This window comes from Taurulus bubalis (genome assembly GCF_910589615.1).
Source record: "Taurulus bubalis genome assembly, chromosome: 11".
Taxonomy (NCBI): domain Eukaryota; kingdom Metazoa; phylum Chordata; class Actinopteri; order Perciformes; family Cottidae; genus Taurulus; species Taurulus bubalis.
In genome coordinates, this window is record NC_136599.1 from 15,882,040 (window position 1) to 15,908,290 (window position 26,251).

The 26,251-nt window shown below is 42.5% G+C and overlaps 1 protein-coding gene across 1 annotated transcript; it reads left to right on the top strand.

Moving 5' to 3' along the window:
- Positions 1 to 888: 888 nt before the first annotated feature.
- slc6a17 (solute carrier family 6 member 17) lies at positions 889 to 11,382 on the top strand (the record flags this gene model as incomplete). The annotated part of the gene is made up of 11 exons (XM_079225923.1): positions 889 to 1,189; positions 3,214 to 3,371; positions 4,992 to 5,118; positions 6,489 to 6,670; positions 7,405 to 7,515; positions 8,318 to 8,559; positions 8,668 to 8,860; positions 9,870 to 10,062; positions 10,155 to 10,314; positions 10,676 to 10,838; positions 11,020 to 11,382. The coding sequence occupies 11 exons, from the start codon at positions 889 to 891 to the stop codon at positions 11,380 to 11,382; spliced, it is 2,193 nt and encodes a 730-aa protein (XP_079082049.1).
- Between the last annotated feature and the right edge of the window lie 14,869 nt (positions 11,383 to 26,251).

Consider the following 26,251-nt stretch of genomic DNA (forward strand, 5'->3'; position numbering starts at 1 on the left):
CACAGTAGCACTTATTCTGTGTTATCTGCCCATAGGATTATTAGTGGATTGGATTTGCAAAGGGCCTCTGAAAAGGTGACACATACCAGAGAACTCGGAGGGACCAACCTTCCAGGCAGCTTGTTTCTTTTCAGGAGCATTGGACTTCTTCACGGCAACCTTTGAAATCTTAAAACAACTTAAAGATGTTAAAGCTGTGTGATGAGAAAAAAATTCAGATGGTAATAAACAATGAAACACGTGCTTAGAGGCTTTAGTTTTATAGCACGATGTTCTCCTGAGACCAGCAGTCACACATACAGACTGTTCACTGCTGTTCGAGCTATTCACATGACTCTACTTTGGTTTAATTTCCTCTGAAATTGATTGTAATTTAATATTAGAGTCTCTTTCTCCATAATGAAGTGGATTACTGAAATACCACTTATGGCCCTAGAGTGCTGCAGTTCTACGACCGTTTCAAAATACTCCTTGTGCTTAGCAAACAGGAAAAGCACCGTGCTCGGTTCTGAACTGAAATGATTAAGGTTGCTTGTCGCAAGTCCGTCTCCTGAACTGTGATGTTGTGCAGAGGGCTGCCTTCAAGTGATAATTTTTATTATCAATTAATATGATTATTTTCCCAATTAATTGCTTGATCTATAAAGTATCAGCAAATAGTGGGGGGGAAAGCTAATCACAGTTTTGCAAATGATGGTTCTTGCAGAAAAAGGATTTCTTCCCTAAACACCCACATTTCCTCTCTGTCTCCAATATTTCTCTTCACAGATTGAAAAAAAAAGCACAATTTTATTTCCTGTCAACGATCTTCGTCCAGCCAAACACCTCAGGCTCTCCCTGCATCCTCCTCCTCCTCCTTTAACCTGAAGGAGCTCCGGTGCTGCAGCCATGCCAAAGAACACCAAGGTGACCCAGCGGGAGCACAGCAATGAGCCGGTCACTGAGTCGGTGGCTGACCTGCTGTCCCTGGAGCACCCCATGGACTATAAGAGCAGTCAGATGAGTATGGGTCTGAGTCCCGGCTCTACTGCTCCAGTAAAGGCCCTGATACCCTCCCCTGACCCAGACTTAGAGGACGGCCGGCCGGCCTGGAACAACAAGATGGAGTACATCCTGGCCCAGGTGGGCTTCTCCGTGGGCCTGGGTAATGTCTGGAGGTTTCCCTACCTGTGCCAGAAGAACGGAGGAGGTAGGTGGATGTATATCTGGGCATGATTTTGTTGCATATGATCAGTTTGAACCACAGAAACGGGTATCCCAATGGGTAAAGTGGAGAAACACTTTGGAAGTTTGTTCCTGATTGGGCCACCCATGGGGAACATGTGCTGAGTAATTGTTAGCAATAATAATTGTATTTGTTAGCAAATAAATGTTGTGTTAAATCAATGCTGTTATGCTACTAGTGTAAAATCATCAATAAAATAAGTGGCCAGATGGGAGTTGTTACTTTAATAGTATGTAACAATTTAGATAGTATCCTTTGGTTTGGGCATGAGATTTTTTTTTCTCATCCACAGTGTAAAAAAAAGGAAAGAAACACAAGACAGTTTGCCTGGTGACGGTCCTCCTCCTCTTTGACAAATTGTGTCCTGTCAACCAATTAGCTAACTAATCGTCCAAGTCCGAGAGGCTGTCTCTTCAGCGTTTTTAGACTTGTGCTGTTAGCAGCTACCAGATGAGATAGTTTCCCCCATCAAGACGAGGTAACGATGAGGGCTCGCTGCAACAGCCTCTTGTTTAGTCTATATTTGTGGTTCTTGCTGGTCTATCTGTCCTATCTCTTTGGTATTATGATTTAGTGGTTTTATGGATAAACGGCGTGATGACTAAGATGGAGGAAGTGGAGGAGTAAATACTGATTTCATGGGCTTTCAGACATTGTTGGTTCTACCTCAAGTAGGAGGTGTGTGTAAAGAGGGTTTTTGAGATGCATGATATAGCAAAGCTGAATCATATTAATCTGAGTGTGTGCAGTAATGAGTGTGTATCCCCTGCTGGATGTTGACAGTGTGGGAGGTGTTGTATTGTCTTGTCTGGGCTTGTTCCAGAGATGAGGACAAACTGTCTCCATCTTTTGTCCACCCTTGTCCATTACGTCGTCTTTTTCTCAGCCATTTTTGGTAAAGTGAAGGTTTACTTAATTGCAAAGATCAGTCACAAAATAATGTTAAATAGTCCAAAACAAAAACAAAAAAGCAGTAACAAATAAACATGTTGACAGACTTATGGACCTCATCTATCTAACAGAGCTCGCCTCAGTGGAGCAATTAAAACATTTATCCTTGAACCCATCCAGGAGGTAATTGAAAAGCAGAGAAACAGAAATAAAGTTGAAATTTTGCAGACTATGACTAACTCACCTAAATATATACAGATTTGCTCTGAACACAAACAAATAATCTCTAGTCTTAAAGTGTCTGCAGCTGCTACACCGCAGGTTAGAAGATACCTAATTTTTCCAATCATACAGATCTATAAATTAAATTGACTGTTTTCTGGATATTTCTACAATGAATATTTTCAATATATTTTAACCGTAGATATCCAGAGAGCCATATCAAATGTGAATGTGTAGTTAAAATAACAGCGTCACCCTCAAGGTATAACCGTACTGACCAATCCTGATCACATTTGGTTTCCTTTGTTCTGTGTGTTTTCCGCTCAGAATAGACATCAAAGATCAGTAAAAGTAGTCAGCAACACAGAAGTCACTTCTAACGGCCCAGATAATAATACCACTGCAACACAGCACTGTGTCCCTGTCTTTGTTCCCTTTGTCTGCTGCTTTAGCTCTAATAGCCACTCACAACGTGATCAGTGTTTTTGATCGAGTCAAGCGTCATTTGTTTTCAGCCTTAAAACAAGCTGCTCCTCGAGCTGTCTGTCAGTATGAGCCCGCCCTCTCTGGCTGTGGATGGTTTGTCACCATGGTGCCCCTTCATGTCCTGACGTAAGCAGGAAAGACTGGACGTGACTTGTGGTCTTTAAGTGCCTGCCGCTCCCTCTCAATTATTGTATTCTGCAAAAAAAAGATGAAAAGTGTGAGAGGGAAGAGAGGAAGAAAGGGATGCATAATAAAGATAATAGACTCACTGAGATAATTTGACAATGTCCTCTATTTTGTTTTACAATGAGCTTTTGTCCTTCACTATACATGGATTTCAAACATTCAGATAACTAAAGCAGCTGTACTCTCTTCCCTCTGTCCCTCAGGTGCATACCTGGTGCCCTACTTTATTCTCCTCCTCCTCATCGGCATCCCCCTGTTCTTCCTGGAGCTGGCAGTGGGTCAGAGGATCAGGCGTGGCAGCATCGGGGTGTGGAACTACGTCTACCCACAGCTGGGAGGCATTGGGGTTTCCAGTCTGATGGTAAGCGCAAACATGAGCCAATTAACCAATTGAAATGTTAAATGAATAGGGTACTTGTTTTGGAACAGTTTTTCTTCATTATCTATTCCCATTTAAATGTTATATTTCAACAATATCCCTCTTCTTACTGTATCATTTTGGATGTATTTGTTTATAAAACAAAGTATTGGATCAACTGAAATGTTAACCTGATTGAGGCGCTGCACAGAAAGCTATGGGATCACTGCACATCATCCTCTGGTGAACATTTTCATCCCGTAGCTAAACTATTTCAGTGAAGCAACCGATCAACATGGAAAGTTGTAACTATATAGGGTCCTAAATAAAATTGATCAATTATGTACAGATTGTAACAAAATATGTGAAGTGATCTATGAAAAAAAAAAAAAAAGGATGGCTGTTAAAGGGTTCATTCACAAGGTCAGCATGAAATCATGTAGATTACCAGTTAATCAGGTGTAATCACATTAAAATGTCCAGTGGGGAAGTCAAGCCGCAGAAGAGATTGGAGACGTTTCTGTGGCATTTTGCTGCTTTTTACTGGAATATATTGTAGGTGAAATGTCTACAACCACTCTCTGCATTTGTCTGTGTCTGTAAATTAACCTGTCTCATTAAACAGTTTGAGTGCCTTCTGGAGGAAGTCGGATTTATTAATGACCAACTAATATTTTATGTCTTATTATAACTGGAAAAACATTACATATTTTTTCCAGTCAGCAATTGAGACTGTAAAACAATTCCAGGAGATACTCAACAACCAAAGGGGCCTTTTGTTGACTCACAAACTGTCAACCATGTTTTACTAGCTTTTAATGACTTATCAGTGATCTGTTAAGCATTAATACATTATTAACACTTAATACACCTATGCATGATAATTTATGAGCCCTTTTATAAAATGCCAGAAAGAGTAATGTTGTATCATAATTATTGTACACATGATTACAACAGACAGACAGGAATCTGTATTTAAGATCCTGAAACACTAATCAATGGTAATTTTCTCTCTTTCACTTCTTGACTTGAGTCAGAAATGTTGTTTGCAGAGACAACAAACGTGCTGTAGCACTCTACAGTCTACTGGACTCCCCTCTGCCTGCTAGTATTAGTTCCTCTTGCTGGTTTACAGCAAAGCAGCATGCAAAAACCAACGTAGATCACTGTCGTAATCTGTCCCCATCATCTGCAAGAGTGGTGACCCATCATGCACCCATCCATCCCATCAGCGTCATTGGCCTCCAACAGCCAGTGATTGACTGTGTCTGTCTTTCTGTTTGTCCGTCCTTTTGATCACAAATTCATCAATCTAATGCAAAAGAGGGAAGAGAGAGGCTTGTCCTGGCGCAGTTAGGCGTGTGGCAGCCTGGATGTGGCAGAGGGAGATTCAGCAGCTATAAATACCTTCTCATAGAGGACCCCAGCCATGGCCGCTGAGAGCAAACAGCTCAATAATTCATCCATTTAAGCTGTGTGCTCAGCGTCTGTGCTCTTACTCAAGAAGAGGTGTTCACCTCCACAAACTGCACACTGTTTATCCACAGTGTTGTTTTTATGGTGAGACAGTGATTGTTTTTTAGGAGCGATAAATATAACCTTTTTCTCTCATTCCCCCTTCAGGTTTGCGGTTTTGTGGGCCTCTACTATAACGTCATTATCGGCTGGAGCATCTTCTATTTCTTCCAGTCTTTCCAGTATCCACTGCCTTGGGCGGAATGCCCTTTCGAAATAAATGGAACCCGAGCCAGTGAGTGCACAACATAATGCCACCGCACAACACAGCTATGACAGAGGTGTGCGGCTCAAGACAAGTGCCCATGCAAAATATATTTTTATTGTGAAGACCGTGACACCACATAGAGGAAAATCTAATGCCTGCAAGACAATTCCATATTCAGCCAAGTATCTCAGACGCACACAGGCTGCCCAGTGCTACGCATGGCGGTGCTTAAGGCTGCAGAACGTGTCTTTGCATCCAAACAGCTTGCCTCGCTGTGGCTCAGCAGAGAAGCAGCAGTGCTTCTGCAGGCAAACAGAATATAAATTTGTGCTGTCTCTATAGGCGGGACGGCCCTGCACGGCATCCTACAGAGCGGCTCTATTGGTGAGGCCTGTCGGATGGTATGATCCGGCCGACAGGGTCAGTACCTCGAATGGCTGGCAGCTGGTAGCCTGTGGTGGAGGCACATGCGGGTTCTGGCAGAGTAAAGGACATCAGCTTAACATTAGAGGGCAGGATGTCCACTCTGCTTATGATTATGAATGCAGCAGCGATGCTGTGAAGCGTCTTACAGGATTCAGTTAAGCTACGTGCAGTAGTAGAAGCACAGTGAGTCAGTACATTTATACAGTACAATTATGAAGTACTACTTGAGTGTTTTTGTATTTGCTTCGTACTGTTGTTCTTTATACTCCACTACATTCGTCTAACAGTAAAAGGCACTTGTTACTTGCAGATTAAAGGAACTCAGTGGAGTTTTTGACTAGTAGCCCTACGAAGCCATGTTTTGTTCAGTCGGCAGCATTTTGCGTGTCCTGTCCTTGTGCACAGAGATATAAACATGCACATGCACCGTGTGATACATATTCCTTGCAATGGTCTCACAATATTCCATCAAACAACAGGTTGCGGTAATGCTTCAAAAAACACAACAATTTGTCAGAAAAGGCAGACTGCAAGGTAGTAAAGATGGACGTAAACAAAAATGTACTTTGAAAATTTTTTAGAAAGAAAGAAATGCAACTCCACCTTTTACATTTTACATTAAAAACATAACACTCAAAAATCTCTATATTAGTAAGTAATTTGTTTGTCAATTATGGAAACTTGGATCTTTTCAACTCTCCTCCATCATGCATTAACTTATTAACTTAGAGTGCAAGATGTATGTTTTAGAAATATGAAAAGCACACAGCAATTGGTTAAATGTCAACATTAAGATAAATATTACACATGAATGCATCAGCAGTAGTAATAAATCAATGAATTCAGAATTAATACAATTTTAAGTGTTCTATAAGTCTCCAAATCGGCTGTCCATTGTGTATTTGATATATATCTCAACTGTCGCAGCACTGTTAATGCCAATTCCCTCCTTATCATCGTTGCTGTTGTAGTCGTGGTGCCAGAGTGCGAGAAGAGCTCGGCCACAACGTACTTCTGGTACCGCCAGACTCTCAACATCACCAGCAGCATCGACGACACGGGTGGCCTGAACTGGAAGATGACCCTCTCCCTGCTGGTGGCCTGGATCTTGGTCTGCCTGGCTGTCATCAAGGGCATTCAGTCCTCTGGGAAGGTACGGGGTCTCCATGGCTTCACAGCAGGGGCAGAGCCTTCAGAGATTACAACATATAAAGACGCATTGTTTTCACAATGAACGATTGCTCACTATCAGTGAGTGTTTTATTCACAGAGGTGAGATTCTAAAGCCTCTTGAAAACACTTTTCTATTTTGGTATCTCATCTATATAGAAGAGACACAGATGCAACATTAATAATCTTAAACTGAACCCAGCAAAGACTGATTCAGAATGCAGATGGAAAATGCTTAGTTTGGCAACAACTGCAACAACATCCTGTAATCTCTATCCAGAGTGAGTTATACACCACAGCGCAACATCGGCCCACTTTTTCAATAGGAAAATAAATGGATCGCCATGGTATGACACATTTTTTACACGCTAAACGTGGTAATCCAATTATCATCAGTTTACTGCAATGATTCACAGAAATGCTGTAGGGAGGATTTTAGACTCCTCTCTTCAAATCTCAAGGAGTCCTCTCCACGTTTGGTAAGATTTCACAGATTCAGTGCCAAGAAACACAAAGCTGTGTGTGTGTGTGTGTGTGTGTGTGTGTGTGTGTGTGTGTGTGTGTGTGTGTGTGTGTGTGTGTGTGCATTTATGGTTGCAGTTTTTCTCCCATGTGTGAGGCCTCAGAAAAGCGTGTCCATGGCAACACTGTGCAACGGACTTGACTCTCTCTCTCTCTCTCTCTCTCTCTCTCTCTCTCTCTCTCTCTCTCTCTCAGGTGATGTACTTCAGCTCTCTCTTCCCGTATGTGGTGCTTTTCTGTTTCCTGGTGCGAGGTTTGATGCTGAAGGGAGCGGTGGACGGCATCGCTCACATGTTCACCCCTAAGGTGAGATGAATAAAACAAACAATACATTGGTACATTTCACAATAAAAAATAATATAATATGTAGTCGTTTGCTGAGGCTGTCCACAATATGATTGGAGGGGAAAGTGTAGTCTTAAGCTCACTGCTGTCTTTGTCCTGATCACTTCTTCACTGTCAGCCACTTTGTGTCTGCAAGCTGCTCAGCCGAGTGGTTGATGGTCAGATCCCCTCATGCTCATAAATGTCATTAATATCCACATTGTCACGTGTTGGGTTGATGTCCCCCTCTAGTGGTGAATATTTATAAGTACATGGAACATTTTAACCTGCACTTAGCTATTTGTTCTATATGATCATGCAATATACATTTTGTAGTTGGGCTACCTGCAGTAGATTGCAACAAGCAACAAGAGTAAACTTGTGGATTTCTCTGTTAGTCTTGCATTCAAAATTATTCAAAAGATAGTTTGAATTGAAGATAAAAACCAGATAAGATGAACACAAAGGTTCCAAATATACCAAATATGCTGATTCACAGAGGGATGACATAATATAAAATAATGTACAAAACATATGTTTTACTAATATCCAAAATTCATTGTCCATTGTCATTGTTCATATATATATATATATATATATATATATATATATATATATATATATATATAAATATATAAATATGTATAACCAGAGTCAATTTCCATGTATGTGTACACACACACATGGCCAATAAAGTTGATTCTGATTCTGAGCATATAACATCAAGGTTAAAGATTATTAAAAAAAGATTAAATCTGAAGTGTTTTCTCTATCTTGTCTCTAGCTGGAAAAGATGTTGGAGCCGCAGGTGTGGAGAGAAGCAGCCACGCAGGTCTTCTTCGCTCTTGGTCTGGGCTTCGGAGGCGTCATTGCTTTCTCCAGCTACAACAAGCGAGACAATAACTGCCACTTTGACGCAGCACTGGTCTCCACTATCAACTTTGTTACCTCCATCTTGGCCACTTTAGTCGTGTTTGCTGTCCTGGGGTTCAAGGCAAATATCATGAACGAGAAGTGTGTCGTCGAGTGAGTGTGTCATACTGTAACAAGTGCTATCCGACTAAGCTTTCTTTTTGACAATAACCTTTACTCACTAACTCATCTTTCTCCACATCTCCTATGTTCCATGTGCAGTAATGCAGAGAAGATTCTGGGCTTCCTAAACACAGGTGTGCTGAGCAAAGAGCTCATCCCTCCTCACATCAACTTCTCCCACCTGTCCTCCCAGGACTACACAGAGATGTACGCCGTCATTAAGACGGTGAAGGAGGACACTTTCGGAGAGATGGGCCTGGATGCCTGTTTACTGGAGGACGAACTTAACAAGGTCAGAAGAGGAGAATTCACAAAGCTGAAGGGAATGTGATTGTTGAGTATTTGAGAATAATCTTTTTTAGCTATCAAGATTTTGTTTGTGTTTGAGTGATGATGAATGACAAGTTGTCCTAGTGTTTAAAAAAAGACATGGGGAGGTTAATAATACCAGGTTGCAAAGCAAAGCACTGTTTCTTCTAGAGCTGCAAACGTTTTAATAAACAATAAATCGATTTGGCAATCGATTAATTGTTTCACAAATCTTTCAAGCTAGAATTTGAAAATGTTATGTTTTTCTGTCATTGTAAAAGAAAAGTTTTGGTCAAATAAAACAAGCATTAATCATTTTGGACTCTGGGGAAATATAATGACCAAGTTTTGCTGTTTTTAATCTATATAAAAACAAGTTATTCAATGATTTGAGTAAATCATCGGCAGACTAATAATCATGAGTTGCAGCCCCTGTTTCTTCAAGTCTGTTATTGCACCCACACAGTGGCCACTTAGCAGACAAAATGCTGAATATTTCGCGTATTTTGAACACTGTGATCATCCATTTCAGCGTTCAGAGAACCTTTTAATACACAGATCATTTAGAGGTCACAGGAATATTGTTAAGGCATCGTCATTCATACTTTTCTTGTTTTTGGCGAGTGCTGTTCGAATCAGCAAGGCCAAGCTGCTCCTTGTGGCACTGGCACCCAGTGGCAGGCGTGTGGCAGGCTTCAGCCAGGTGGCGAGTGTGCGACGTGGCAAGTTTGCAACATGTCTGCCACTCAGGTGCCGAACAGCGGCAAGCAGTAGTCACGGAGGTGCCGCTGACAGTAATCGCACTCGCATTCTCTCGTTGGAATTTGAACCCTAATCCACTGTGGACTCACTTAAAGTGTCTCTGGTCCTTTAAGGGGCTGCACTCATTGATCAATCTAAAAATGGAAGTTAGGTGGTTGATTTTCCACCTCGGATCACTCATCTCCATCTTGAGCCACCTTTGACCTCCACCTCCCTCTTTTGTCCTCCAGTCGGTTCAGGGCACTGGTCTGGCGTTCATCGCCTTCACAGAGGCCATGACACATTTCCCTGCCAGTCCCTTCTGGTCTGTCATGTTCTTCTTCATGCTGATCAACCTGGGTCTGGGAAGCATGATCGGCACAATGACCGGCATCACCACGCCCATTCTGGATGCTTTCAAGATTCGTAAAGAGATCCTGTGTGGTGAGTTAACTGTTATGGTGGTTATAGGTGGTACATGATATCAAAGTGCTTGTGATTCTCACTCGATGTTTCTTCTTCTTTTCTTTTCTCAGTGGGTTGCTGCATTGTGGCCTTCCTGCTCGGCCTGCTGTTTGTGCAGCGTTCAGGGAACTACTTTGTCACCATGTTTGATGACTACTCAGCTGGTTTGCCTCTCACTGTGGTGGTGATCCTAGAGAACATCTCTGTGGCCTGGATCTACGGCACTAAGAGGTGACTCAACCGGATATGTAGACGCAGCCATATTTGGATAAAATTCCTTTTAATCAGAACTGTTTAGTGCCAACTACGTTACTGTGATTGTCTGTAAGAGAGCCCTCAAACATTCGACGATGTGACAGTGGGACAGCCCTAAACCCTCACAGGCTTTGAGGTGCGCTCCCCTATTCGTAGTTACACCGTTTCAAGCCTTTACAGTCTCTCACACAACCATTCACTCGGTGACGTCAGTAAGTCCCTGAGGTTTCAGGGTTTAAGGCCTGAGGTGGGACGTTGGGATTGGGCCTGGTATTGTGCATTGATCATTGACACGGCCAACTGAGATGCTTAGAAACTCGTTCTTTCTTTATTTCAGGTTCATGCAGGACCTGGAGGACATGCTTGGTTTCAGGCCGTACTCCTTCTATTACTACATGTGGAGGTACGTGTCGCCAGCTATCCTGGTGCTTCTCATTATCGCCACGGTCATCGAGATGGTCGTCAGTCCTGCAGGATACAACGCCTGGGTGGAAGCTGAGGTCAGTGTTTTTGTGTGTTTGCACATAGTAAAAAGAAGAGTGGGAAAGGAGATAAACAAAGAGGGAAAGCTCGGCCAGACTTGCCTCATTATTCCATACATGTCCTTCTCCTCTTTTCCTTGTTTTTATATCTCTTCCCCTGTTTCTTCATGCTCTTCTGTCTGCACTCTTTGTTTGCCAGGGCGCAGAGCGTTTCCACAACTACCCTCCCTGGGCTGCAGCCATGGCCTACTCCCTCATTGTGGTGGCTATGCTGCCTTTACCAATTGTCTTCATTGTCCGCCACTTCAATCTTATCTCCGATGGCTCCAACAAGCTGTCCGTCTCCTACCGTAAAGGCATGATGAAGGACATCTCCAACCTGGAAGAGCAGGACGAGCAGCGCTTCATCCTCAACAAGAACCCCAGCGAGGCTCCTTCCCCGATGCCCGCCCCCCGTGCCTACCTGGGCCCCGGCGGCACCCAGGAGATGACCAACACCAACTATGGCACCAGCACCAAGACGGGCTACCAGAACATCGGCTCGCCCGAGTCTGAGCTATGATCCACTGAGCTCATAGATCCTCCCGTCTGTTAAACCCCAGCCCTGCTTGCAGAGAGGGAGACAGAGGATGTAGGGGAGGAACAGAGGAAGTCAATAGGGAGAGAAAATCCACTGCCAGTTGTTGCCGCGTTCTTCACACCTTAACCCCCAGAGCCGAGTTCCTCTATCCCCCCTTTTTCTGCCCCGATGCTCCTCGCCGACCCTTCTTCCCCATCATAGAATCTGTGCTGCCAATTCCCAGTTGAAATGAAGGGATCGCGGCAGATCTGACAACCTTTTCCATCTGTCGATGTATTAAAGGGGCAGAGAGAGAGGGGCAGAGACAAGAATAGAGGGAGCAATGAAAGGTCCTCTGAGGGCTTCAATATGGGCTGTTTTGTAATAAGCTATGGCCGAGGTTAAGGTGTGTGCAGCGCAAAATGCTTTACGTTGTACTGAATCGTGTGTTCACCAGTTTGGAGAAGATTATTTTTGAGACAGTTGGATGTTCCTAAATCTAGGAGATCATCATTCTGGTTCAGTTGTAGAAGATTGTTCCCCGTGGGGTTGGGATGGAAGGAGAAAAATATTTTCATGATCTGTATCACCATGTAAGAACATTTCACATCTAGAAAACATAATGATTACAAATGCATCCATAACAGTATGTAATAAGTGATTCTGATAGTGTGAACAGTGTTTAAAGCACATTACTTCTTTATTGTGCCTATCATGCATCAGCAATAATAAGCAGGCAGAGTAGGGTCCTCGTAAAACTGTGGATCTCCTTCTATCCCTACTGTTCCCACCGATGTAGAATACTATACATATGTGTTGTGCAATAGTCTGAGATGTCACCGTAAATCGTGTTTATACACCACAGTAGTGAAAAATGAGGGGAAGCTTTTCACCTCTTCATTTCTTCCCGCTAAACACCAGAGCACAGTCTCCTGCTATTGTTTTAGAGCATCTCTGAGCCTTAAACACAGAGTAGCACTTTTCTTTTGAACAACGTTTCTCCTCGACAAATGAGGTTCTGGAGCTGTTGGCAACAGCGCTGCACACGTTGTCTCTGTGCTGTTCCAGTTGTAGCTGTTCTAGACAAAGCTTTTCCATTTGAATCAATGCTTTTAATCAAGCAATTCCATTTAAATCCATGCCATAGAAGGGCAGAGGTGGTATTGCATGTGCAGAGATAAGCAGAGAGGTTTACACTGGTCTGTGTGAGAGAGGCAGAGCCAGAAGGGATAGGAAAATGTGAGTTATTTGTATACGTACAGATGTGCAAGTGTGTGTGTGCGTCAGTGTGTCGTCTGCCGCTGAATGAGAGCTCCTGGTGACCCTGCCGCTTTAAAAATAGAGCTGTGTTACCCAGGGGAAGCCGTGGCAACGCATCATAGATACAGATCCTCTTCTGATGTAAAGAAGGAAAAGAGCAGACGCCTTGCTTTGTCTGCTCCACCTGCACAGCTGTGCAATACACAGACAATACATTTTACTGTTGAGGTCACACAACAATATATCTCTAATGTTGTTACAGTGCATTGAATAAGAGGTTCAGCTCCGGGCCGTGCTTTGGATTTGTCGCCCCTACAATACAATGTTAGGGTTTAATTATTGTACATTTCTCAAATTATGACCACTACGGACATCATTTCATCAGCACTACAATTTCCACTTTGATGTATTTTTGTGAACTGAGGTGTGAACACTTTTTTTAATGTATAATCTTGGATGACGATGTATGTTTTGGGGTATAATGTGGAAAATGTGTAGTGATATTAAGGTTTGGAATAAGTGGTAGTACATCGATTTCACCACTAGGTGTCTCTGCTGGCCAGCGGAGGAGCCAACTGTCTCATGGCCCCTCCCTGAGACAACATCAATACTTGAGACTGAACAGATGTAGTGTGAAGCACAGTCAGTCACATTGTTTGGTGCCTGAACAGCGTCCCTGTTGTCTGTTTGCCTTATGCTTTTGTCATTTTTTCTTCTCGATTATGTCGTGAGTTTGGACCAATGTCTCGTCTCATTCACTTGCGCACTTTAATTAGGGAGAGACCCTGGAGTCGTTTGTTAAGTACAGTTTTAACAAAAAACCTTCACATGTATCACAAGCCACTTTGCAAAAACATCTTACATCGTTTCTTGCGTGTTAGTACGGCAGATCTTTATGTCTTTAAAATTTGAGCATTCATCAAGTTGTAATGTTTCAACTTATGAGGTTAAAAGCGTGTTGGTGCGTTGAATTTTGCCTTGTTATCACTCCATTGTTGATCGATGCTTCCTCCCTATCATACCTATTGTCAGACCAACACCTATGTTGTTCAGTCTAAATAACAGGAACGGTGGTTGTACTCTATCCTGAATGTGTCAAGATAAATGAACAAATAAACATGCCCCAGCTGGATAATAACCTGTTCAGTTGCTAAAAGTGAATGTGGAAAAAACTACTATTAACATGTACAAGAAACCGGATGTTTTTGGTCAATTGGCTTGTGACATAAACGACACATGACCTCGGGTGAGTACAGGTGAGGGCACTCATCTGTATTCACCTGCAGCTTCGGTTGAGAGTTGAAGCACATTTATAGAAGCACAGGAAAGTGAGCACAAAGAAGTTTCATTCCTTGGTGAGCAAGCACCAGTCAATGAGTTAAAATAGAGCCAGTGTGGATGAACTTGATGATATAACTTGCAGATCATGTTAGTTTTGATCTGATTCCTGCATCCTCCCGGGGGTCACTGGAGGATCCGCACACTTTAATGCACTTCAATCTTCACAAGAAACTAAACTGCACCATTGGTTTGTTCTGGAGCTGATCCGCACAATGATTAAATGAGAGGGTTAAGAGAGAGCACAATTAACAGGGTTTATAAAGTATATATATATACTAGTATGTATATATATATATATATATATATATATATATATATATATATATATATATATATATATATATATATATATATATATATATATATATATATATATAGTATATTTAAACCACTGGCTTATTTCAATATTTGATGCACAATTTGCCACATTTCACCAAGGAGTTCCCACCTCTCCAGGCACAGCAGGTCTTTGCTTACGTTTAAAAACATGGTTAATACTCTGCACAGTGGAAAAACGTCTTCTAATGTTAGTTCAAATTGGCTCAGTAATACGATATTGGCATCTAGTATTGATATTTTATCTTTATTATTGAAAACAAAGACTCCAGGGTCTCGTTGTCTTGTCCATGTGTCAGCGATGTTGCATTATGTACTTTAAGGCAACTTCTAGAGGTTAACTCAGTTGAATTACTGTGATTAAAACAATAAAAACAGATTAATAGTGTATTTATTTAACCGTGCAAATAGTCTTTATGTGACCAACCCCATAGTTATATTTATAGTATTTAAGACGATGCATTTAATCTGTACATATCGATGTACATTCTGATGAATTCACACAGAGTATCTATCTACAGTAAGAGTGACAGGGTGAATACTTGAGCTGTAAATAATAATTGTAAATTTTGAGATATTTTTTGATTTTTGTAATGTTACTTTGGTGTCTGTTGGTGTCTGGTGTTAGTGTGTGGTTCTAAATCAAAATAGCTGAGCGACTGCGCCTGTGTGTCTGAATATGTGTATATAGTTGTGTGTGTGTGTGTGTGTGTGTGTGTGTGTGTGTGTGTGTGTGTGTGTGTGTGTGTGTGTGTGAGAGTATGTAGGTTTTTAGTGTTTAAATGTGTTATTTGTTCTCCTCTCTCAGTGTTGTGTGCTGCTGATCTAATTCAGTAGATTAAATCCTGTTGTCACATTTAACTGGGACCACTAATGTAAGATGTGTTTCTCACTGGAACGGCAGCAGCTTCCAGCACAAAACTGAAAACACAATCAGAAGGAAATGTCGAACGAGGAAGACACCGAAGTTTAAGAGTGTGGAACATGATGGAGCGATCAGGAAATTAAAATAAACAGTTTTATCAAACAGACCATGTTGTTTGTCTCATTTAGTTTGATTTATTCTGATTTATATGAAAGTCTAAATGCAAATACAGGTTTTTCAGGACAATGTTTTGTTCATACTGACTTGACTGAACACAGACATTACGTTTGTGATTTATAGATTTCAGACAAAAGACATTATTAAAACTGCATTATTGCATTATATTGTCTGGCCTACGCTCACTAAGAGAGGCTATTGATTTTTAACTTACCCAAAATCTCAATGAGGATTGATGTTTACCAGACATACTGTAAAACTCATTTAGTCATTTTAGTTTCTGACTTAATGTGTTTCTCGTCTACCAGTGGACGGTTACTATATGTTAAAAGGAGGTTTGTGACAAAATGACTGTGTGTGAAAGAGACACAGAAAACTATCCCTGTGAAACATTTTGAGAATAAGTATAGAATAAGAATAAGTTCCTCATGAAAGTGACAATATCTAATTTTTGTGCATGTCTGAATGTCAGTTGTATCTGTTTATTGTTGATGCTAAAGCAACAATCAATCGCTTTATTGGCATTCAATAATCAAAGAAGATATTTTGTTTGTTGCACTTTCAGCCCCCACCTCTTTTTTTTAACATCTTCCCACAACTAAATGGCCTAATTTGCTCGTCTCCTGTCCCGCTCGGTGGCAGACGGTTGGTCGGAAATGGACGCAGCAATTTGGTCTGGCAGCCCACAGCGGCTTGCACTATATTCAGCCTACCAAACCGCCGTGATCTGAACACAGATCCAGGCTCTGATAGCACTGACACATCACACATCCATCGCAACGCAGCCTTATTATGGACTGTCGACAGGGACACATCGTCACCCTTTAGAGCTACGAGGTCCATCACCTGCTAGCGCTCCATGCAGCTGCTCACGGTGGCGCACAAGTGCAGTCAGATGGTAGAGATTCACATCATACAACAGACACATTTGCTGAAAATCAGTGGTCACAATGGTGTGAACATTTTAAGTTGCTCTTGTCTTTATATACTTGAACTTGAAAAACAACAGAAACAGTCTAATTGTAGCTTAATTTCATCTGATTAGTGGATTTGATAAAAATGCTTCTCCACTCCCACATGCCATTTTGGTGTCTACGGAGTGATATTGCTGAAATTGATATTGGACAGCATGCACTCACAGTTCCAATCAAGCAATGCTGCTGCGTTGGTTTGGGCCTCACAGATTGTTGTGTGTAAATGTCGAGCTATTTGTCTCCCAGGCTGCGTCATACATCCTCTTTTGACTCGGCTGTCCGGTGCACTTTGAAGAACATCTCACTATCTGTATCCTGTAAACAAATAATTTCCCACCACAGTGTAACAAATGAGATACACAAATAGACAGAGGTGACTTGATATTACACACACACACACATACACACACACACACACACACACACACACACACACACACACACACACACAGTTTATGCACAAGCATTAATGACAATTCCATCTGCAGGATCCCTTTCAGATGTTTATCTAAAAAACAACACATGCAGCCAAGAGGCCGTTTCCCATTTTCCCACTGCCCCACCACCTGATCCAGGAAAAGACTGTGTCGGTGGACATTTTTCACACTTTGAGCGGCATTCTCTTGGCAGACTAGGATTGCGTGGGCAGAGATCCATCAGTCATATTCTCACATGGCTCTTTCAGCTGCTGTCAGCCTCCACAGTAGAGACCAGATGGTCCTCTGTGAGGCTGATCGGAGGACTGACCAGACAGCCACGCCAGCTCATTACTGTTTGACCAGCTAGTCTCACTGCAAACAACGCTAAACTTTCACAGCTTTCCCAGTGAGGAAGGCCACATGTTGCTCTGTAGAAAGGCAGAAAGGAATTTTATGCTTTGGAGATGGATTTTGTTTTTCTCTCTCACCTTTAATCTGATCTATTTTAACACAGATCTCAGCGAAATACATGTTGTTTTTTTACATCACAAGGTAGCAGGTTGAAGATAGTTTTAATCCTTAAGGTGTCTGCTCAGTGAATAAAAACTGCAAAGGCTCCAAAATGTGAGTTTCTAACCCTGTGAAGATAAAGCATCTTACTTAAGAGAACCTCCCTAAATTTAATTAGTTCAGCCATGCCCCTCTGGGGATGCTAACATAAAAAAATTAATTGGCATCAAATGTTATAATATATTCATTGTTTCAGTTTCTTTAATCAAGAAAAGATAGCGAACATTCTCTGGTTCGGGCTTCTCAAATTGGAAGACAGGCAGATTTTCTGACATCTAACATTGCAAACATGGGAAACATTACGCATGCTCTTAGCATCAACATTTTAGCATTGTTATATGTTAGATAGCTGTCATAATCAGCTGAGGGACTACTCAGCCTCAGAGAAACAGGTAGCGCAGGTCATGAGAGGCGGCTTTTTCCGCTCCATTTGTTTTTTCCTGTTAAATGAGCAACAAGTTGAGAGCAGGGCTACATGGACTGCTGCGAGAGCTGTAGAGGTCAATTATCTGACGCAGAGCGAAGGGAAGCAGGAAGCAGGAGACAATTTAAAGAAACAAACAAATTTATCTTGAAGCATTTGTATTTTTTATATGATCCATTAATTTGACAGTAGTAGTATAGTGATCTTTACACTATAATATTGCCACAGTAAGGTTAAATATAAAGATCTAGCTGCATCACTTATCTACACACTCAAGCACCGATAAACCACAATGCACCTTGTCTTCCTGGATCCCAATTAGTTGGTTAAGATAACTGTGACCCCAGACACCCACTGAAAACTGGCTAGCTTTCACAAGGGCAGCGTTCCCGTGAACTGTGAAAAGAAGAAACTTTCATGTTTCACTTGACTGGAGTTTGCGCTGCATTAAAGAAGAGCCAGACATATCTCTGGATAGACAATACAGATAGAGAATTGTGTTTTCAACAAGATCACATTATATAAAACCCTCTTGGCATCAGTATGTGACTATAGGAAGTTTAAACAAAACAACCCTTAAAGAGAAAATGCTCAGCTCGTGTCCTTTTTTAGCAATAATGTTCAAATAGTGTGCAAGCTCTACCTGTGAGATCTCAGACTGCTGGACTACCTGAATCCTGCCTGAGTACAGTTTAAATAAGTTTCTCTGCAATATAACTATTGCTATATACTATGAGTATAAACATTGCCCTGTAAAAATGTGTTTCCCATCCATACCTGTGTACATATCCACTCGTAGATACTATAGGCCTTGGACTCGTTCGCACCTGCATCACAATCCCTCTTCTGTTATTTATCCCACCCGCTCCACTCAGACCCAACACCTCGTCACAGGGGGCCTCTGGAACTGCCAGTCAGCTAACCGCAAGGCTGACTTCATCTCTGGCTTCGCTATCAAGCAATCGCTGGACTTCCTGGCTCTCACCAAGATCACACCGAGATCACACCAGACAACACATCTACCCCTGCTGCCCTCGCCTCTGCTTTCTCCTTCGGCCACACACCTCGGCCCACTGGTCGGGGTGGTGGCACAGGTCTACTTATCTCCCCCAAATGGAGTTTTTCTCCCTACCCGCTTCCACTGTTTACCCCGCTGTCTTTTGAGTTTCATGCTGTGACGGTTACTCATCCAGTCCAACTTGACATTGGTGTTCTCTACCGTCCACCCGGTTCCTTGGGAGATTTCTTGGAAGAATTAGACGTCCTCCTATCAAAACTTCCAAGAAAACGGCCCCCCTCTCATCCTTCTGGGTGACTTTAACATCCAGACAGAGAAGTCATCTGACCTGTTACTCTTACTGTCTTCCTTTGGTTGGTTTGGTCTTCCCCTCCTACTCACACAGCTGGCAATCACCTTGACTATATTTTTTTACCAGAAACTGCTCTACATCTGACCTCACTGTAACTCCACTTCATGTCTCTGACCACTTCTTCATCTCTCACTCTCTCCCACTCTTTGGAACTCACAACCCTACCACATCAACAGAATCTACACCTGTCCGTCGCAACATTCGCATCCTCTCTTGCCTCGTCTGTTCTGTTAGCCCTTCCTTCAACTGACTCTTTCGCACTCATGCATCCTAACTCTGCCACAGACATTCTCCTCTCTACTCTGTCTTCCTCTCTTGATTCTCTCTGTCCTCTTACAACACGAAATGTCCGCAAGTCCTCTCCGGCTCCTGGCTGTCTGACTTGGTGTGTGCCCAGAGAGCCACTATGCGAGCATCGGAAAGGAAATGGCAAAAATCCAAACATGCCGACGACCTGCTCGTCTATCACTCCATTCTCTCCTTTTTCTCTGCCTCTATCTCTGCAGCAAAAAGCCTGTTCTACCAATCCAGAATTGAATCCTTCTTTTTTTCTAACCCCAAAAAACTCTTCTCTATCTTCTCCAACCTCCTTGACCCTCCCACCCCCCAGTCCTCCTCCTCCCTCCACCCTTCTACCAAGCCACTTTGTTGACTACTTTACAAAAAAGATAGATGACATGTACTCTTCATTTACGAACCCATCTTCTTCTATACCTACACCTCCATTAACTTCATCTTCTTCCTCTTTGCTTTCCTCTTTCACCCCCTGTCTCCCAATCAAGTTCTTACCTTGGTAACCTCTGTCCGCCCAACCACTTGCCCCCTTGACCCCATCCCATCTCCCATTCTCCAGTCCATTGCTCCTGACCTTCTTCCCTTTCTCACCCATCTTATCAACACCTCCCTCTCAACTGGCTGTTTCCCTGACTCTCTGAAGGAGGCAAGAGTCAACCCTCTCCTGAAGAAACGCACTCTCAACCCGTCGGAAGTCAAATACTACAGACCTGTCTCTCTCCTTCCCTTTCTTTCAAAAACTCTGGAGTGAGCTATCTTTAACCAAGTCTCCTCCTTTCTCCAACGGAACAACCTTATGGACCCTCACCAGTCTGGATTCAAGGTAGGTCACTCAACAGAGATTGCCCTCCTTGCTGTCTCTGAGAAGCTTCACACTGCTAGAGTGGCTTCTCTCTCCTCTGTCCTTATCCTTGTAGACCTTTCTGCTGCCTTTGACACAGTGAACCACCAGATCCTTATCTCCTCCCTCCAGGACCTTGGTATCACAGGCACTGCACTCTCCCTCTTCTCATCCTACCTCAATGACCGCACCTACCGGGTAACTTGGAGAGGATCTGTGTCTGAACCTTGTCCTCTCACTACAGGGGTCCCACAAGGCTCCGTACTGGGTCCTCTCCTCTTCTCTCTGTACACCAACTCTCTCGGCTCTGTCATCCGCTCGCATGGCTTTTCCTACCATAGCTTTGCCGATGACACCCAACTGATCCTCTCGTTTCCCCAGTCGGAAACACAGGTAGCAGCACATATCTCTGCCTGTCTGACTGACATCTCTCAGTGGATGTCCGCACACCACCTGAAAATTAACCCTGACAAAACTGAACTACTTTTCCTTCCAGGAAAAGGCTCTCCCACCCACGACCTCACTATCACCTTCAACAACTCACTGTTGGCACCGACCTCGGTGTTACACTCGACAGTCAACTCTCCCTGACTGCCAACATCACCGCAACAACACGTTGCTGTCAATTCATGCTGTACAACATCAGGGGAATACGTCCCCTTCTCACCCAGAAGGCGGCACAGGTTCTTGTACAGGCTCTGATCATCTCGCGTCTTGACTACTGTAACTCCCTCCTGGCAGGTCTACCTGCTAGTGCCATCCGACCCCTGCAGCTCATCCAGAATGCAGCAGCTCGACTGGTCTTTAACCTCCCGAAATTCACCCACACGACTCCACTCCTCCGCGACTTACACTGGTTACCGGTGGTCGCCCGCATCCGCTTCAAAACATTGGTACTTGCGTACCATGCTACGAACAGATCGGGTCCAATCTACATCCAGGACATGGTAAAACCGTACACCCCGGCTCGTTCGCTCCGCTCGGCTTCTGCCAATCGGCTTGTAGTCCCGTCACTTCTAGCTAAACACTCAACAAAGTCACGACTGTTTGCTATCCTGGCTCCTCAATGGTGGAATAAGCTCCCCATTGACATCAGGACAGCAGAAAGTCTCTACATTTTCCGCCGCAAATTAAAAACACATCTTTTTCGACTACACCTCGAATACGGAAGGTAGCACTGTAGTAGCACTTTAGTAGCACTTAGATGGCACTTACTGATAGCACTTTGTAGTTTAACTTTGTTGAAGAAATTGTACTTTCTTGATTCTTGTTGTTCTGAGTTTGTACTCATGGTGGAATTGCACTTATTGTAAGTCGCTCTGGATAAAAGCATCAGTTAAATTAAATGTAATGTAAATACACACAGTACGTGGTTCCATACATCTTAAATCTTAAATACAAGCTGTGTCTGTGAGGTTGAACCATCACAGGTAAACAGGAAGACGTTTAAAAACCACCAGGAAGTGATGAGGAAAGCAGAAGTTACAGGATCCATCAGAGGAGTACAATAAACACAAACCGGTCCATTGCCAAATACTGCCATGTGATGGCTTCAATCATGGAACATATCTGGAAAACAAGCTGAGGCAATAAGATTTGATGTAGCTCTACGTTGAACCTTTTTTGGTTTAATATGTTGGTTCATACATGGCAATTAAGACTCATTTCACAGAGTTATTTAACAAAGCAGTATATTAAAGGGACACCATGCCTCTGGTAATTTATGAAACAAGGAAACTGACACAAAGAAAAAGCATTTATTTAGTCACAATCATAAAATGAAAAATAAATGAATATCTCCACTAATCTGAATGAATTTGGGGGTTTTAGCAATGTTTTGGCTGCAAGGCACAAGTTTGTGGTGTGTTATTTAACCTGTTTTACAGCAAAACATTACAACTTCTGAAGTAAACTTTTGCTGGTAAGAGACAAAGTGAAAACAGATGAGATGGAAATATCGACACAGCTTCCTAGGATAAGATCTGGCAGCAGACAGCGGTTCACTGAAAATATTTGGTATCAGTTAATTGTTTTAGATTCTTCTCCATTAGCGCTTGGCGGGAATCCTGTAAATCCATGTTGTGATATTGATCTCCCTTTACTGAAAATACAACATACTAACACATGGTGTGACGTTGATGGCTCACACCAATTCACAAGGCAAACATGCTGTATTTCCCACTTGGGTGATCTTTACCTCTGGTTTTCTGGAGGGCACCTTTAAAAAAAAAAAAGTGAGAAATGGGATTGTGGTTGTGCTATAAAACACTGACACACACACTGCAGATGAACAATGACTTCAGGTATCTAAAACATGAACCATCCAAAAATAATTGGTGTTTTTCCATTTCTTTGACAGATCAGCAGGAAGATATTGTCCTACAGTGGGAGGGAGGTGTTTTGTAAGTCTTCAGATGGTTGAGGGGTCTGGTCTGATTTGTTGAATTTATTACTGCATTGATTGAAGTTGCTCCTACAGATATCCTCATTGGTTGCTATGGTTTCAGGTCTACGCCAAATCCATCTGTTGATGCTGCCACCTTTCTGCTCACACCCGGCAGGTTGGTGTGAATGAAGGAAGGGAAATCACCATCAGTGAATAAATCACCCAGATGGTGATGACTGATGTACAGACATGGTTTTGTCGGTAAACTTGCATGTCTAGTCGTGTTCAAGTTATTTTGTTTTAAGGTTAAATTAACAGCAATACCAAAATAAGTGATAACTGTGTTAAGGAGTGGTTGTAATTGAGCTAGTAGTTATTCAACTGCATATGTATTCAAGGCCTGTCCATTTATGCTGTGTGCTATTGTTAAGTGGTTTCACCATGTCAATTTAAGAGCTTGGCCTGCTGATTGATCTGGCAAACCAGATCTCATGGACCGCCTATTTTCACCTACGGAACATCTTAAGGATCCGGCACATCCTGTCTCACCGCGATGCAGAAACATTGATTCATGCATTTTTTACCTCAAGACTGGATTACTGTAACTCCGTATTATCAGGCTGCTCCGGTAAATTCCTTGGATCTCTCCAATTGATCCAGAATGCTGCAGCTTGTGTACTAACGAGGACGCGGAAGAGAGATCACATTACTCCTGTACTAGCTGCTCTCCACTGGCTTCCTGTAAGATCGAGAATCATATTTAAAATCCTTCTCCTTACCTACAAAGCCTTAACTGGTGATGCACCATCATATCTTAAGGACCTTATAGTGCCATATTACCCCACGAGAGTATTACGCTCACTGAATGCAGGGTTACTTGTGGTTCCCAGAGTGTTAACAAGTAGGTTGGGGGCTAGAGCTTTCAGTTATCGGGCTCCTCTTCTTTGGAATCAGCTTCCACTTTCAGTTCGGGGGGCAGGCACGGTCACCTCATTTAAGAGTAGACTTAAGACTTTCCTCTTTGATGGCGCTTATAGTTAGGGCTGGCTCAGGTTTGCCCTGGTCCAGCCCCTAGATATGCTGCTATAGGCCTAGACTGCTGGGGGACATCTTAGGATACACTGAGCTCCTCCTTTTCTTCTCTTCCTCTTTCGCTCCTCCTCTCCTCCTCTCCTCTTCACCTCTTCTTTCTCTCCTTCTGGATAAATGATTGTCTCTTCAATGCATATTACTAACTCTACTTTCTTTTTTCATGGATTTGTGGCTGCCTGGACCCTGGTTCCCCTGCTGATGCAACCATGGCCCTGCTGATGCAACTGGCCTGCAGCCGGTCCTGCCAGCTGCCATGGCCCTGCTTTCTCCTCCCACTGCCCCTGGGATGCCCCTCCTCTCTACCTCCTTCTGCTTAATGGATCGTGATTATCTGGATCATGGACCATGCATACTACTCATTATATGAATAATTTCTGTCACATTCATTGAATGTGCTGTAACTCCGTTACGTTATTCATTCTGGCCACATGACATCTATTGCTTCTGTCCATCCAGGGAGAGGGATCCTCCTCTGTTGCTCTCCCTCAGGTTTCTTCCCATTTTTTCCCTGTGAAAGGGTTTTTACTGTCTTTATTGGGGGAGTTTTTCCTAATCCAATGTGAGGTCCCGGGATAGGGATGTCATGTGTACAGATTGTAAAGCCCTCCGAGGCAAACTTGTATTTGTGATGTTGGGCTATATAAAATAAACTGAATTGAATTGAATTGAATAGAAGCTTATGGTGGCTAATGTTAGCACACATAGATATTACCGGAAGACCTGTTTGTTGAAGTAGTTGAAGGTAGCACAATCATTCCATGAGGAATAATGGTGGCGTCTAAATAATGCCACACCTACCTGGGGAGGCTTCATCACTAATGCATTAACCATTTAGTGTGTGCTGGCCCAGTCAAGAGGGATGATTGCACCCATTCAACCATTCTCTTGGAGTGCAGCTCTGAAATGACAGCCGAAGAGCAGTAGGCAGTAGATTAGACTGCTGCTGAGAAAGAGGGATGTTCTTATTCTCTAACTCCTCATTGATTTTTGAATGATGTAAAGACTTCATTATGCATTAGTAATGACATCCTGTATGATCGAAGGTTTGCAATGTATTGTTGCTGTAAAGCGAAGATGGAGTCTTTTGTGTTTTAACAGATGCCTTTACAGCAAGTGACAAAGTGTTTTTGAGGGAAGCCAAAGGAGCGATGAATAATCATATTTTCACTTACCGATGTTTTTAATTATTCCCTCTCAAAGGGTTGGGAAGTGACTGTACGGGTATCTAAATGGACCCAGTATTTCAGAGTGCAAATGCACATATTGCTAATGGCTGTGTTACTCTTCCGCCTGTCTTCAGACATAATGGCCAAGCTCTTACACTATACATCCCTCCCAATGTAAAGAGCTTCAAAAGAGAACATATAGAAAACACGTAACGTTTCCTAAACTTTCCTGCTGTTTAGCAGATTCCAGATTCAGAACAAAGATATGTAGCCACAGTTGAAATGCCACTCAAACATTATCATTCGGTGAGTTACTTGTCACGCTGAATGAAGATATTGTTTGTAAGTTTATCCAGGATACTTGGAAAAGCACCCCACTATTTTTCGAACAGTTTACATACACAATCCACTGGGAGATATCTGTGTAAGAGGGGATGGCTTCTCAGAAGCAACAGATTTGTTGTTGTCAGCTGGTACAAATCTAATCAGCTGGGTCACTTGGTGAAGGTTGATTGTTGTGCCTTCCAGAGCAGGAACACGACCCGAACGTTCAACAATCAGGACACTTGAGAGGTAAAAGATGAATTATACATGGGTCAGATTTTTATTTGGCTCATACGTTTCTGTAATGTGAAATAGTAATGTATGCTATTCTTACTTCAATACAGTATATATTGTCATTTCACAAATATGCAACACAAAATGTGTAAAACATATAGTTCATCTGATATTTAATGTTGAAATCTACAGTATATTTTGACATAAGATTTGTACATTTATGAAAGAAATGTTCAGTTGTTTCCGATTGAAAGTGATTTTATGTTATTATTATGAATACCACTCTTTAGTCTGTGAGGTAAATATGCACACGTTAGTCAGATGGACCCTGCCAAGGTCTGTGCTATGGTATAAGGAAAGGTACCATACAATAGTGCTTTGGAAACACAGCTGTATGATCCCTCATCCCGTTTCCACACGCTGTGATGGAAAAACATGTTCTGTTGTGCTTCTCAGAAGTCTGTGATGTTGTTTTCACACCTGTTGGGCTCAAATCACATATCACCACACTCTTGTTGGATATGATGCAAGACTTGCTTCCTGCCACAGCCACAAGAACTTGTACCAGCTCTCGCTTTTGTGCGTCACCGCTCCTTTACTCCACGTCTGATTCTGCAATTATTGAGGATGTGCACCAAAGCAGCCTCTCGCTTTGGCATCTCACCTACAGTATATATGACCTTGCCTTTGTGACTCACACTTCTTCTTCCTCCATGTCTACTTTCAAGTTATGATATTAGTAATTGTTATGTTTTCAGGAAGTGAGACACCCCACCTCTGCTCTTCTTCTTGTGTCACA